The 16,122-nt window shown below is 36.0% G+C and overlaps 1 protein-coding gene across 1 annotated transcript in view; it reads left to right on the forward strand.

The window, feature by feature from the left end:
• The first annotated feature begins 6,131 nt into the window (after window positions 1-6,131).
• Window positions 6,132-16,122, forward strand: part of dlc1 (DLC1 Rho GTPase activating protein) — a 156,399-nt gene continuing 146,408 nt past the window's right edge. Inside the window, exons 1-2 of the mRNA XM_052127050.1 lie at window positions 6,132-6,486; window positions 7,960-9,493. Of these exons, the coding sequence (XP_051983010.1) occupies window positions 8,036-9,493 (1,458 nt within the window). The 5' untranslated portion in view covers window positions 6,132-6,486; window positions 7,960-8,035. The remainder of the gene's footprint in view (window positions 6,487-7,959; window positions 9,494-16,122) is intronic.

Consider the following 16,122-nt stretch of genomic DNA (forward strand, 5'->3'; position numbering starts at 1 on the left):
TATTTATTTAGACAAACAGACAGAACTTTTTTTTCTAAACTATAATATTCACACAGCCATATTTTAAAGAATTGTTTTCACCAAAGTGGCATTCAACTGTTCACAATGTATAGTCAGGACATTAATAAAATTAACAATTACTATTGCAATTTAAAAAATAAATGTTCAGATCTTCTTAAAATACTTCTCATCAAACAATCCTCCACGTGCAGCAAAGACAGCTTTGCAGATCCTTGACATTCTAGCTGTCAGTTTGTCCAGATACTCGGTGACATTTCACCCCACGCTTCCTGTAGCACTTGCCATAGATGTGGCTGTCTTGTCGGGCACTTCTTATGCACCTTACACTGATCCCACAAAAGCTCAATGGGGTTAAGATCCATAACACTCTTTTCCAATTATCTGTTGCCAATGTCTGTTTCTTTGCCACTCAAACCTTTTCTTTTTGTGTTTCTGTTTCAAAAGTGGCTTTTTCTTTGCAGTTTTTCTTTCCCATAAGGCCTGCACCCCTGAGTCTTCTCTTTACATTTGTACATGAAACTGGTGTTGAGTGGGTAGAATTCAATGAAGCTGTCAGCTGTGGATATACGAGGCATCTATTTCTCAAACTAGAGACTCTGATGTGATATTCTGCACACACACACACACACACACACACACATATATATATATATATATATATATATATATATATATATATATATATATATATTAGTTACACACTACCGGTCAAAAGTTTTAAAACACTTATTCTTTATTTTTTTTTTTTTTCACATTATAGAATTATAGGAAAGTCATGAAAACTATGAAATAATGGAACTATGAGCAATATGTTGTGACTAAACAAAATCCAATATAAATCAAAACCTTGTTATGTTTTAGCATTTTCAAAGTAGTCACCCTTTGCCTAGATTTTGTAGAAATGTACTCTTGACATTCAACCAACTTCTTGAGGTATCACCCTGGGATGCATTTTAAACAGTATATAAGCAGTTCCCAACTATGTTGGGCATATATTGGCTGCTTTTCTTTATTATTTGTTCCAAGTCATTAATTTCAAAAACGTTTTTTTTTTATTATTATTATTACATTTCATTTTTATAATGAAATAAATGAATATGGTGGCATAATTATATTTTTGTCTAAAATACTAATTTCAAACATTTAAGCATATGCCTTCAGATCAAAAGATTTTTAAGATCATGAGAAACTTTTGACCATTAGTATATATACTATATATATTAGTGAATGACTTGTGCACGCCTGCTACCATGAAATAGGGAGAAATACCCCTGCTTGAACAGCTATTTTTCCACTGAGTAAGCTGATCTTCAGAAAGCTGACAGCATCTCTGCTTGGGTTTGGCAAGAGGTGATAACACACGCTCAGTCACTCACTCTCTCTCTCTCTCTCTCTCTCTCTCTCACACACACACACACACACACACACAAATACACACATCCATCCATCCATCCTTGTTTATCCAATAACTTGTTAGAAACAACACAAGCTGTGATACTATTTCTAAAGTGAACTTTTTGAATTACTAATGAAGGCTTGGACGCATCATTTGGTTTGAACCAGCAACAGCAGCTTCTGATCCACCACATAATAAAGTAGTTCCATGCACAAATGCGATTTTAAAATTTACTTGTTCATTGAACTGTTGTATATAAGCAATATCACACTCGCAATCATGCTATGTAGCCCTAAATCAGCACTGCTGTGATTACCTACCGCACTCGCCCTGTGGACGAATCACAGCAGAGGTGATGTAGGGCCATATTGCACTCTTGCTCATGTGATATTGCTTTTATATATATATATATATATATATATATATATATATATATATATATATATATATATGAGAGAGAGAGAGAGCAGTCTAGAGAGACTTGAAAGACCAGTCCTGATTGAAACAGACTTGCTTAAAAAAATAAACCTTTTAGAGGTGTTATAGTGGTTAATGAGCTGGAGGAGAGCTGCCCACATCTAATGATCAATGATGCCCCTTTCCACACAACGCAGGGAAGCACTGACATTTTACTGACATGTTCCTTCCTCTCTCTCAGTCCATCACTCACCATAACATCAGTCACTCACTCACACGCTGTCACTATCTCTTTCGCACAAACATTCAAGAAGTAATGATGATAAATGTTGGAGAACATTTTAGGGACTCTTCCACCAACAAAAGGTTCAAACATCAGCAACTTTATAGAGAAAAGTTTTTTTTGAATTTTCTGAAGAAATGTGAGTTGTTCTTGCCTGTGCAAAACTCGCCACCATGATGTGAGGGGATGTTGTGGGTGGTGTTATGCATGGTTTTAGTCTGTTTTTTTGTATTCTTTTTTTTTTTTACTTTACTTTACAGAAAAGGCCACAATAAATGTTCATCTCAAATGACAAAATCTGTGGTTTATGATTAATGAGGCATCTATAATCTGTTCCTTCTCAATAACTTTAGATCAAACTCTGAAAACCTTGCATTACACAAAACAATCATTTCATATATGATTTGATATAACATTTTTATGTACAGGCTTTAGTTGTATTAATGAATCTATTTATTTTTCAAATTGAAACAAATAGTCTAATACACTAATGTAGATGAATAAATCAACCAAAAATTCAGTTCAGTATGCACATAGATTGTCATATTTTGTAAAGCAGTTGTAAAGCTACAGTGTTTTGAATGCAAATGAAAGTATAATCATTCAAATTAGTGGAGACAAAAAAACAAAGTACGAAAAAGTACAAATATATATATATAAGCTGAATAATGAGAGACATTCAAGGGGATGAACAATTTTAACTCAATTAAAATTTCCATTAAAAACATAATTACTCAAAGAGGACAGAGTGATTTTTATCAAAGTTGGTAATGGTTTTGAACAAAAAAGATCACATAATCAGTAAGGGGAGGGCATTGAAGTCTATCACACAGGCAGAACAGAAGAGAGTATAACTCTGGAATAATTCTAAGGATCCAAAAGTCAAGCAGAATCACCATTAACCTTTCATGACTCAGATATAAGTGATGCTTAACGTCATCTTACATAGATTGTCATCTATTTACACTATGATAACAGTAGTACAGGCAGAGAAAATGTCAGTGCTTAACCAAATGTTTTATCAAAAACCCATGTATGTGTTTTGGCATCCATAACTAGAGACCGTGGGAATGGGAAATAGTGATTATTGCATATAGTTCTGGGCCTGATGTTCAGGCTCAATCAATGTTAAGCTTATAGGGGTCCACATTGCCGAAGAATACATTATAAAATGTTGTAAAAACTATTTTTCATTGTTCGTTCATAATAATTATTGCATTATCTAATGTTAGCAATTATTGTGAAGTGCTACCAATGAGATAAAGTCACTTCATATCAGTTTTTATGGAAAAGACTTTAATGTCTCATCTATTTGCTTAAACACTACCAAAAAAGGTACCAAAATATATCTGGGAACTATCTTTTTTTTTTTTGGACATGGTGCCCTGGTGCTACCGTGGACACACACCATGGTAGTACCATAGTATTCTTCAAAGTATCTTGGAGTACCATATGCTTACCATAGTATATGAACATGGTAATCATTTAGTAGCATGGTGAACATCAACGTAACATATTACCTTCTGTTGCATTCACTGTATCATGTTACTGCCACATTACTTTTTTGTAAGGTAATTAACTTATTGATACTGAATTGAAATGATGTACAAGGACGCTTTATTAGGAAGTGGCATAATATCATTATATATCATAGTTTTCCTTTTCTTGTCTGGCTAGGCAAACAATAATCAGTTAACTGAAGGCTGCAACATTTTTGCACAAAAAAAGTTAGTGCACAGTTGTACCTGATATAGGTACCTATTCTTACTTTATAAATGCAAATAAATTGTTTGTCTTTACTCTCGATAAGCTCTTGTCTAACATCTGCATCAGATTTGGAGTCGACGTATACTTTTTAACTCACTATCAAGTGAGCAAAAATTGCATGTGTGTGCTATTGTTACACTCTCCATTTAAACTGGTCTTCCGCCAATAGTAAACTATATGACAGAGGAATGTAGAAGCACATCCTCTGGACTCTCTCAGCAAAGCTCATGGAGCAGAGAGCAAACCAGATGGGTCTTCTGTCTACTTCATGAATGGCTCATTCTTTAGCATCATGAGTCATGTGACTCATGATGCTGTTATTTGAGAGAGGAGCTATCATGATCCTAAATGGTCATGTTTCAATTTTGGTGGCCCGTACTTATGTGGGTATGTTTGAGCATATTATAGTAAAGATGAAAATCCATCAGTTCTTTTTGAGAAGATCATAAAATTGCACTGTGAAGCTAAAACACTGTACATAATGTATAGTTTATGTCAGGTTTTCCTACATTTTGTTCTAATAATGTAGGTAATCCTGAAACACACACACACACACACACACACACACACACACACACACACACACACACTGTTGGTGCAGAAATCATTATGAGGACTTTCAATAGACATAATGATTTTTATACTGTAAAAACTATAGATTCTATCCCCTAAACTTATCCCTCACAAAAATGTCTGTATTTTTACATTTTCAATAAAACATTGTTTAGTGTTTTTTTAAGTGATTTAAATTATGGGGACACTTGAAATGTCCTCATAAACCACATTTATAGCATTATACCCTTGTAATTACCAGTTTGTAACATAAAAAAAAGTGGTATATATATATATATATATATATATATATATATTGTATGTCTTAGGGAGATTGACCAAGTTAAAAAGTAATAAATAACATTAATTATGTAATAATAATAATAATAATATCAACAATAATGGGTTATAACATCTGCAGAATTTTGCTACTGGTTACTTTCTGTTGTTTAGTCTGTAAGGATTCTAGGTCCTTTTCCTTTAAACAACGGAAAGCAAGAGTGTGAGAGATGGTGGCTGTCAAGCAGTATGTCTATATTAGGCAATGAATAGGCTGCTCACACACCAAAAATTACTCTATACCTTGTTTTCCTTTGAAGCTGCCCAAGAACAAGCAAGCCACTGTCAAAGTGTTCTGATATGGCCCTTTGCCAAGATGTGTAGAAAAATGTCCCTAAAGTCATATTGGCCACTGGCCATGGCATATGTTTTTTTTCCTATTAACAAGATTGTTTAAGTTATTTCTTAAATAATAATCATTTAAAATAATATTAAAATAATAATTATTATCGATATAAGTGTTTATTTAAGGATGCTTGAGCTGTTGTGTTGGTGACAAAAAAGACTCTGAAATGGATGCCAAAGCATTACTGCAATCTAACTTGGCCCTCAGACCTAAACCTTTACACAGCACTCTGTCTGCTTCTAATCAAAACCAACTGGAGAGCACTGTTTCCATCTAACACACACTGATACACACATGCAAACACACACACATGCAGAGGCGTGGAAAGAGAGAGTAAATGTCAGTGAGAGGAAAGGGAATGTGGCATGCCGGTTTTATAGGAAGAATTAACCATAATGAAACAGTAGGAAAAGAGAAAGCAAAAAGAAAACCAGAAGGAAAAAGAGAGTGTCTAGGAAGCGAAAAAAGTATACAAGCTGTCAGCTTAAAGAAGTATTGCACATTAAAGATGGTATGAAGAGCCTGGTTTCTAAACAGAGTCTTGAGAAATGAACAAAAACAGAGCGGAAGAGAAATAATGACTCAAGACATTTAAAAAAATTGACAGTAATCCCTCGGCATGAGCACTCTGCATCAGTGAAAGACCTTGAATGCCATTAACATGACAACAGGCGATATGCTCTCCACGTTTCAAGCTCTACTCATCTCTCTGTTTCCTTCTCCTCCTCCTTGTTTCGACTAAGGGGAAAAAGCTCCTACAGGAACTGACCAGAATCAGTGATCGCCCCAGACGTCTGCCCTGGAGAGATTGGGAGAAGACCGCGGGTTCCTCCTCTTTAACCCTGGAGCTCTTGCATTAGCTCTGTCCAGCTACTTCAGTGAAGAAAAACGCAAATTAGTAGCAAAACCAATTAGGGATCGTAACTATATTGGAGTGCTGCCATTCTGAATGTCGAACGCCTGATCTATCAACAGAAAAGTGCTGAAGTGCAAATCAAGACAGTGCAAGCATGAATTCATGCTTATTTCTCACTTATGAGAATAATTTTGAACTTAGTGTTATTAGATTTTCTTGTCTTTCAACATTTCCATTCTTGTGGATGCCTGGATTGTATTTATTGGACTTTGATTGCATGTGACCATAGAAAAGTTTTTGACCCCTGGAGACACATGACCTCAATGTCCTGGCTGACTGGAGAACAGAGCCAGCTGTGTCAGAGGGTGAGCTCACCGCACGGCAGGGAAAGCTGGTAACTGGTCGCTCCATCGCCACAGACCGTCAGTGCAAGCTCACAAGTGACACACTCAAAAAGCCAGGAGAGAGGATAGGAAGATTTAGAAGACAAGATTAGGAGAACCATCCAGGTACAGTACTAATGCTTAGACTTACCATCTACTAATAATTTTTCATTTCCTGTGCATGACACACTGTCATGTTAACATTAGTTAACATTTAGTTACTCTAATAAGCTCTACATATTCATATCAGTTCATAAACAGACTCAAACATTACCAAACAATCACAAAGCAAGTTCAGGATGTCAGTGATGTAAGCAACTAAGAATAATCTTTAAGACAAGATAAGTGTCTTTATCAAAATCAAATAATCCGTGAAAAGAGCCTGCCAAAGGAAACTGAGCTTTCCAGGCTCTCTCTCTGGACCCCAGGACCAGATGTTCCACAGAGGGAGTAACTTCTGGCCATAAGTGTAAGGAATGTCCTGGTTGAGGTCATTCTCTAAAAGCTAGCCACTAACCGCTAACTTCACATAGACATCAAGTAGATCTATCAGAACTAAGCGACTATAAGAGCTTCTGACATTTCACCACACTGTGCAACTTTTATTATGGCACTTCTTTCCATTTTGGAATGTTCCTTCTGGTTTAATATTAAAGAGAAGTCAGCCCTTGGTGGCTAATCACTGAAGAATAGTATTGGGCAAAAATAGATACTCTTAATGTACTTTTGAGTGGGTGGAGGATCTGGTGAAATGCTTGGATGACTCAATGGTTGGCACAAGGTTAAATGTGATTTATGTTGTGTGGCAGAATTGATTTATACAACTGTGTTTGAAAGCACTGCCTTTAAAATCTGCTTTTACATAATGCGTCTTATGTTTCTTGAAGTTGCGGGAATAATCTTACCGGGAGTAAGTGTAATACCGTAAAAATATAGTTACATCAAAACTAACACTTCTGTCACATTATACTCACCTTCATGTCATTCCGAACCTTTATGACATGCTCCACAAAAGGAGATGTTTTAATGAATATCTCGGCTGTTCTTTACAAAACAGTTTTTCATATGCCTTCAGAAGACTTGGAAAATATGATGCACAAGTCACCTTTATTATAATTTTGGGTACTTTTTTAAGCTTAAATATGAATTCATCTCCTTTTGTTTTCCACGTATTAAAGAAAGGCAAACAGGTTCACGTCATGATATGATCATTAAATTATGAAATCGTTTTTTTTTTTTTTTTTTTTTGGTGAACGAATTCTTTAAGTATTGCTGACGTCGAAACCAATGGACAATGTACAATTCAATGTTGGTGACTTTTTGCTTTGTACTTCAAGACCTACAAATACATGTATTATCTTTTGGAGGTTAGTGGCATCATAAGTTGTCAAAGGTGCATCATATACACTAAGTATGACACAAACCAGACTTTTCAGAGTAAACAAGTTTAAGAGCACTTGAGGCTCAATGTCAGTTGCATTCATTAGCCTTTAGAGGTTTATTTTCTCTGTTTGTGTCACTGGTGAAGATCACATCATTACTCACAACTGAGAGATATAAAAGAAAGATATTCTGTCTCTCTTTCTCTCTTTGCTTCAGAAGGACTTGTGTCTGGTTTTGTGCTTTTCGTGGGCTGTTGTAATAAGACTCTATGGGCTAGAAGAGGGATCTGGCCATGCCTGTTGCCATACGTGAGAAAATGTGGGAGGACCATGTGACCCTTCGTTCAAGACTTCAGTACAGTTATGATGACCTAGACTTGGTCTGCTGCCATGCCAATGATGGGAACAAAGAAGCACCTTTTGGGCGATCTGGTAGGGTCAGGTGTGTATCGATGCCTGAGTGTGGTCATTACCAGCCTTGGATGTTATCCTGCCCCAAGGATGATGTGGGAGAGGGTACAAGAAGGATTAAGACAATAGTGCATAATTTTATGGATGGAAATCCACACAACAATGAAGGAGAAAAGGACCGACCATTGGTGCCTGAGAGAAACACTGGAGATGGTCTAAATGAGGCAGCAAGGCACAAGAGTGGCCAAGATAGCAAGATATCTTTAGATAGTTTAGCAGATAAAGATGAATTGCAACATTCCGATTTGGGAAATTTGCCAACTCACCATGAAGATCATGATAATATGGAACTACACAAGAATAATGTGTCTGCTTCCCCAAAACTAAGAGTATTGGCTCAAATAGAAGACACAGATGAGTTTAAGACTAAGGACAATATATCTATAAATAACTATGTTCAAGACTCTTCTGAACTATCTTACAAAAGTGAAACTTCTGTAGAATTACTTGAAAACACTGATGCAATGGTGAAAGTCACTGAGGGTAGTCAGAAGTTCACAGACATAACGAATCAACCTCCCACCTCTGATTCACAACAGAAACCTGCTGACCCTAACAATATTGTGCAAAGGAAATGTGAAACATCTGAACAGAATAGTTTAATAAGTAGCAAAGTTGAATGCTCATACACAGATGAAACTATGGTCCAAAACTGTACAACTGTGGGTTTACCATCACCTACTCAAGTTACTGATCCTAACATTCCAGAAACAACCTTGGAGCTTCATGATATCACACAATGTCTAAAACACAATGGAAACAAAGAGGCTAATGGCTATTTTGAGAGTTTTGATCATGAAATGTTAAAGGATGGAAGCCTTGGTCAACCTGCTGGTGAAACTTCTCTTTTGGAAACACATGAAAAAACTGGCACCGTGGAAACATGGCATAATTTCTCCTCAAAACTCCAAACCATCCATGAGGGATCTTTACCTGAGTCGAGAGATGATACTTCTACTAAGATCACAGCAGAAATGCCAGAACGTCCAATATCTACAGAGTTAAGAATCCCAAGGTTTGGTGAGAATATGACAACCTATTCTGTGGATCAAAGCTCAAGAAGAAAGGAACATGGGTCCAAACACATAAAACACTTATCGACCAATGAAACATCTACAACAAATCATGGAATCAGGGCAGAGCAAGGCTCAACTAGAGGAGGCTCTCAACCTGAGGGACTCTACGAGGAACATCAAACATATCAAAATACAAATACATCCAAAGACCCTGAAATTGACCAAAAACCTGTGGGTTCCCTCGTCAAACTTCGTAGAAGGAAGGTAAGATGATTTCAATGAACTATGGCAGTTTGTCAGTAAACATCAATGAGTATTGTTTTGACTGTCCTATAATAGTCAACATCTTGAAAAAAGTGTTATGACAGGAATTAATAACTTTTTGGTCCACAGTTTTGTACTCAAAAAAAGAGAACAGAGATGAAAAATGTGGTTCATATACACAGTATATGAAGAAATCCTTTTCCCCACGAGAATGTCTCCAGTATTACATTTGTCGTGCCTATTAAGGTCACCAGTCAGTTTGGGAAATACTGGGGGGATTTCCACATAAATTGTCCATAACCAAGCAATTAAGAATGCACATAAATTGAAATGTACAAAAAATAGTTGTATTTTTCTAAGTTTTCAATTAGTTTTTTATTAAATATTATATTCTCTACAGTATGTTAAAATGTTTTATTTAATTTTGGTAATTATTTATTATTGAGAGCATAGAGAGGAGACCGTTTTGGGGATAGGCAGAAGGGGAATGAGATCAAGAGAACACAGGCTGGATTTAAAGTCACCAAACCTGCATCTCCTACATGAGCACCACAGCTCAACAATGTCAGGAGAATGTGCGCAAACCATTTGGCTCATCTCCAATGTGTGAGTTTAATTGTTGGTGCTTGCTAAGGCAAGAATCACTGTAAGTAATGTTCATGCTGAGAATATATATATATTTAAAAAAAAAATAAAAATTTTAAACACATCTCAACCTAGTATTCAATTTTAAAACAGAATTAATCTCACACTGTGTTTTGGAAAGATATGTACATGAATGATACCTCAAATATTGAATCAGAGACCCTCCCCTAGAAATCTGAGAGTGGTCAAAAGACTAGCATACTGAATGACAGGTTATGTGCCCCGCCTGTCTACTTGTGATCATATCATCCAAAATGCATCTTATTACCAGGTGTTAACTGGGCCCTATGTTTTTTTTTTTTTTTTTATCAATAAAACCTTGGGAAAAGACGTTATATTTTGGCTTTGCATACACAACACATAATTTCAGTTCATGCAAACCAACTGATCTCAGTTCAGAAGACTCAGTGCTGTCAGTAAAGGGATAAAACTTTGGCACACTGAGTCATGTGACAAAAAAACATGGCACTGATCACAGCGGAGTTTGTCTTTGGGAGAAATGGCAACAAAACTACATCTGGTAAAAAAACGTAAAAGGTTTTGCATTGAAACCTGATTGAGTCAAAAGAGTCTCTAGTTTCATCTGATATGCCATTTTTAAAATGTGAGTGATTTATCACAAAACGCCATGCTGCTAAACACAATGTACACTAAAGTGTACTTTAGCATATTTTTTCCTTAGAAATCCTATATTTACTGTAATTATCACTTTGAGAATCAATGGGTTCATCCAAAAACTAAAAACTTTGCTTTCTGAGGCTTTATATGGAGTTATGATGAAAATAAGGTGTATTTCGAACAGTTCTGAGACCAGTGCAGACAGACAGCACACTGGAGTACACTAAATATGGAGCAAGGGAGCATACTATAGCTTGCCTATACATTCACTCCTAAAATCCAACCAAAAGTTCAGTTTCAGGCTGCAGATGATGTTTGGACAACTCAACATGTTTAGCAGACATGGGACAATGGTAAACAGTATGTAGATTCAGAATTTGTAATGTATAATTTTATTTGAACATGGTTGGCAGTGATTGGATGATGCTGACCATTACTTTGAATCAGAATTTTTAATGCTCATTTATGATGTAATGTCTGTAATGGCTCAAAAACATGAATAACCAACACAATTTGTCCACATATGTTGACTGTCCACATATGTATTTGTTTTTAGCAATTGTTTTGCATGTTTATTAGGTGCTAATAGTTAAAAATCAAAAAGAGAAATGGAAAATGCACACATGAGTCACACAGTTTCTCAGGAAGTTAAGCCACCTTTTCACTGCATCTGACAAACAACAGACAAATGACAGACGATACATCTGAAGTCAGTTATTTCTAATGGAGAGACTCACGGGGGCTGCATGGGGTTGGAATCATTTGTGGGTGCAGAATTTTTGGATCCAATTTGAGTTTCTGAAGTGTTTTAGTATTTTAACTCATGCGACAAGACATGTGATATGATAATCTGATAGGATATAATGTATTCATTCAAAACAGTCAGTGCAAAGTGAGGACTATTAACGGGGTAGTGACATTCTTTTTTTAATTGTTGAGGTTTACTCATAATATTAATAAAGTTTTTTGTACAAAATGAAGTCACATATCTGTAAACATGATCATTTTCCAGCCTCATTCTGACCCTCTGTCAGAAACTCTTGGTTGTTGTGTTGCTTCGTAGTACAATAACCTCTTATTTGTCAAAAGATCAAGGAAAATATGATTCTTGGTCCTTCTAAAGATTTTTTGTCCTAAACTTTTTATTCTAAATGCCAGCTACTTCGACAGATTGGACAGTTATGAATGTAAATGTCAAATATGATCATTCACGCTGCAAATGTATCAGAAAAGTTATGTTTAATTTAGGGCTGTTTATTTAATGCGTTAATTCAGCGCGATTCATATTTTTTAAAATACTGTGTTAAAAAAATGTACGCACTTAATCGCAATGCCCCCGGACCGTAATAAGGAAGATTCCTGAGAAATGCAAGCTTGTAGTACAACCTGTTTACTCCAGAGGGCAGTAATTTAAATATCAGCTGTGTGGCAACGTGCAGTTTATACAGTGAAGAAAACAACCATCCAGCAGACAGAACAACACAGACATGTGTTACGTTCTTGCATTCAAAACACTTGATGGAGAGCAAATTCAAACTAAGGGATCTCAAGATGTGTTCTAAGTATTAAACTATATTCAACTTGACACAGTGTCCTAAAGATTTTATGTTTATGACGCAATGCACCAGAGACACCACACAAGCATGTCTGACGCAGGTCCTTAAACAAGCCCTCATACTAAATCTCATACTGATTGACAAATTAATTTTCTAAATGGATTGCTGTGAACTGTATGCCAATGATTGTTCAATAATATGGTAGTAAACAATACATTGTATTCTAAAGCCGCTTTGTGTATTGTCTTATCAATGATTAACTCTTCTACCACAAGAATGTAATGCATTTTAATTATCTGAATATATATATAATATATATATATATATATATTTTATTTTTTCATATTTAAAGATAACTAAGTATAATTATTTCATCATTGTATATTGAATTATTGTTATATGAGAGGCTTTCTCAGCAAATAATTGTATATGCGATTAATCGTGATTAATTAATCGGGACACCATGTAATTAATTAGATTAAACATTTTAAACAATTGACAGCCCTAGTTATAGTAATTATATGTGTTCAAGTAATTTATTTCTGCACTTGCAAAACCTAAATCAAATATATGAATTTCTACTCCATATTTGTTGAATTATCATTATTATTATTATTTCTGTTGTTAGGCTATTATTAATCATCTTAATACTGTATATATATATATAAACCACAACAATAATAAAAAATACTGAGTGAATATTTAAACAAAAAGTCTAACTTTCTTCAAAGAATATTTTTTTCTTTTTTTTTTTAAATCTTTCGATATATCTCTAGGGTCTGGGTGCTCTGACATTGCAATTCACAAATGCCTTCTCCCATGCAACGAATGCAATCCTTTGCCAGAAAATTGACAGTTTATCACGACTGCCAATAGGGGGAGAAATACGAGTGTCAGAGAGAGTAAAAAAGGTGGCATTAGACCTGCAATGAACAAAGGACCAAAATCATATCTGGGGACTAGAATATTATAGAGACTTGTTGGTTAAAATGTAAAATGTACTTTCTCATTATTGTGCAAATGCTTACTGCTAATTCAATATAGCACAACTCATCAAAAGTGGTCAGTACACATGCTGGCTTTTTACACACACACATACACACACACACACGCACGCACACACACACATCCATGCTCTGTTCCATATAAATGAGATTGGTAAAAGAAACAAAATCGAGCATATTCTTTCTCCAGACACTTACCTTTCTTTCTGCTCCATGTTTTCACTTGCTTGAAAACACAGTTCAATGGTTTTCAAACACCACGTCTTAAATAATAATGCCAGCTTTCTGCCACACTCTTTTGAAAACAGTGACATCACACCATCTTGCATCTCTGGCCATAGGCATCTGTGGAATGTCCCACAATCCAAGAAACTGCCGTCACACAAGACCCAAAAGGGCATGAATAGAGTGTGAGAATGTGTGCCCATTTCTATGGGGATATTATTGTATGTTTGCTGATGTGTGAGAGGTGTATCTATGTATGTAACCTGTTGTGGGTGTGCTAATATGTACATTCACCTTTATTTATGTACATGTTTATGGATTATTGACAGCAGCTCGCATTGCCAACCTCGGTCCCTCTGTCCCTTAGGTAAAGTCTTACATAGCATTCTCTGTTTATTCATCCTTGCCCTATTCCACAAGACCCTGGAGGCGTCATCCAAACCACAGTCATTATTTATACAGCAAGATCCATTAGACAGGAACTAGCCCAAGCACAACACGCCATGCTGTGTAATTGTCACTTATTTGTGAGGCTAAAATCCAGGGCTGGTGGCTGCCGGAGTTCTTGTGGGGATTTGTGTTTGTTGAGTGCATGCAAACTATTTAAGGGCCTAATCAACTATATTCTACTGGTAAACAAAATGTGACCTATTAGGAGTTCAAGGATAGAGTGAGCAATGAAAGTCCACTTGTTCCAACAATCTACTATATGAATGAAGAATGTTTTGCAACCAGTATATGTTGTGGTTTGTCTGCTGTTCTCTGGTATTAGATGCTGGTGTAGCATCGGCTAGTCTGACCACACATCTTAACTTAACGCAGATCTAAGACTATCCTTGTGTTTAACCAGGCTTGGTCACTCATAGGATGACCATGTCATGCTCACCAGCTGATGAAGCTGGTCGACTAGGCAAGTCTTGCTGGTGAGACTAGCTATAAGCTTGTGCTGGATGCCACTTAGAACTTTAAGAAAGTGTTAGCGATCAACCAGCCTGGACCATTGCTATATGAGAAGCTTCTTAGCAGATAATCGTATAGCTGTTAATTGTGATTAATTAAGCAGGCACTATGGTCATTTATTAGAGTAGACATTATAGCCAATTGCTCAGCCCTAGCTGATAGTAAGCTATGTGTGACCAAGTAATTTATTCCTGCACTGGTAAGACCTAACTCAAATACTATGGATGTGGACTGCCATATTTATTGAATTATCATTAAGATAAGTGTTCTGTAGTGATGCTATTGTTAATCATCAAAAGTGTGGCATAAAAAATGCTATGAGATGGTTACCAGGATATGGCTTAGCATTTCCTAATGTGTTCTAAGTGGTTTTACTATCTTGTGATTCAGTTACTATGGTGTTCTTGGAGGTTGCATGATTGCTATAAAATATTTTTTTATACTCCACTGACAGTTAGGTTTATGGTTGGAGTTTGGGTTGGGGGTAGATTGTTGACTGTATGACATAATTTACAATTAAAAATAAGCCTAGATTTTGGCACCACTATGAGGACATTTCACCCAGAAACTGAAGCTTACACATACCTATACATTCAACAACACTTCAAACTTTGGCTACTGGGGCAGTTGTTTAAGTTTCAGTAAACACAGCCCAATTTCAGTTGCAGAAATTTTTGTATCTCAGAATACTTTAATGACCTGATGGTGTCAGGGATGTGCCATCTATATCAGCAAGGTAATCAGTGCTTACCTAACAGAAGGGTGAAAAGAAAAATGACACTATGAAATATTTAAATATAATTGTTAATTTAAACTAATGTTTTCATTAAAATTTGTCATCTTCCATCTCAGTTGAGCAGCACAGATAGTTATTAATATATTCACTTTGGCGCCACCCTCAGGTATAAGCACTTTATGTTATGCTTTCTTTGATTCAAAGCATAGTTTACTGCCCTTTCATTCAACACTGAACGACACGCCTGCTACTACAAATGGCCAAGGTAAACATGCTTACCAAAATGTGCAAGCCAATCAGAAGCTCCTTCCTTTAGTCATGCTATCTGATAGGCTATTTTTGTTTTGCGTCAACATGTTCAAGTTCACGTATCTAATGCATTACTATGCGCTAAAACTGATATATTGTAATCAACGGTAACCTATGGGGATTTCACAAAGTTAACAGGCTGTCAAGGCGACTTTTACAACAAAGTGCCAAATGTTCATTCGCAAGGAGAGACACGTGGACTTTGTGTTCAACTAAATGTAAATAAATATATTTATTAAAAATCAGTTTTATTTACTAGGTCATAGATACTGGGTAGGTCATTGTTTCTGTTTCTGTTTAGTCTGAGGCTATGAAGTGGTGATCTGGCAATCGTGTCCTTTGTCTCTGTCTGTTTTATAAAAAAAGCTCTGTCTGTTTTATAGTTCTAACATTAGGGAGCAGTGTCTGTTTGAAGAAATGAATTGAAGTATGTAGACTGCAGTGTCTTTGTTACATTTTCATTGTGCATTCATGTTTAGATTGTTGTCTTAGGTGATCAGATTAGTTAATTGCCACTGTCCATTCCAGTGTATCTGAACTGTGGGAAGAGTGATGTGTGAGGAACTGTGATGTTGA

Source organism: Xyrauchen texanus, chromosome 5, assembly GCF_025860055.1.
Source record: "Xyrauchen texanus isolate HMW12.3.18 chromosome 5, RBS_HiC_50CHRs, whole genome shotgun sequence".
In the NCBI taxonomy this organism is placed as follows: Eukaryota; Metazoa; Chordata; class Actinopteri; order Cypriniformes; family Catostomidae; genus Xyrauchen; species Xyrauchen texanus.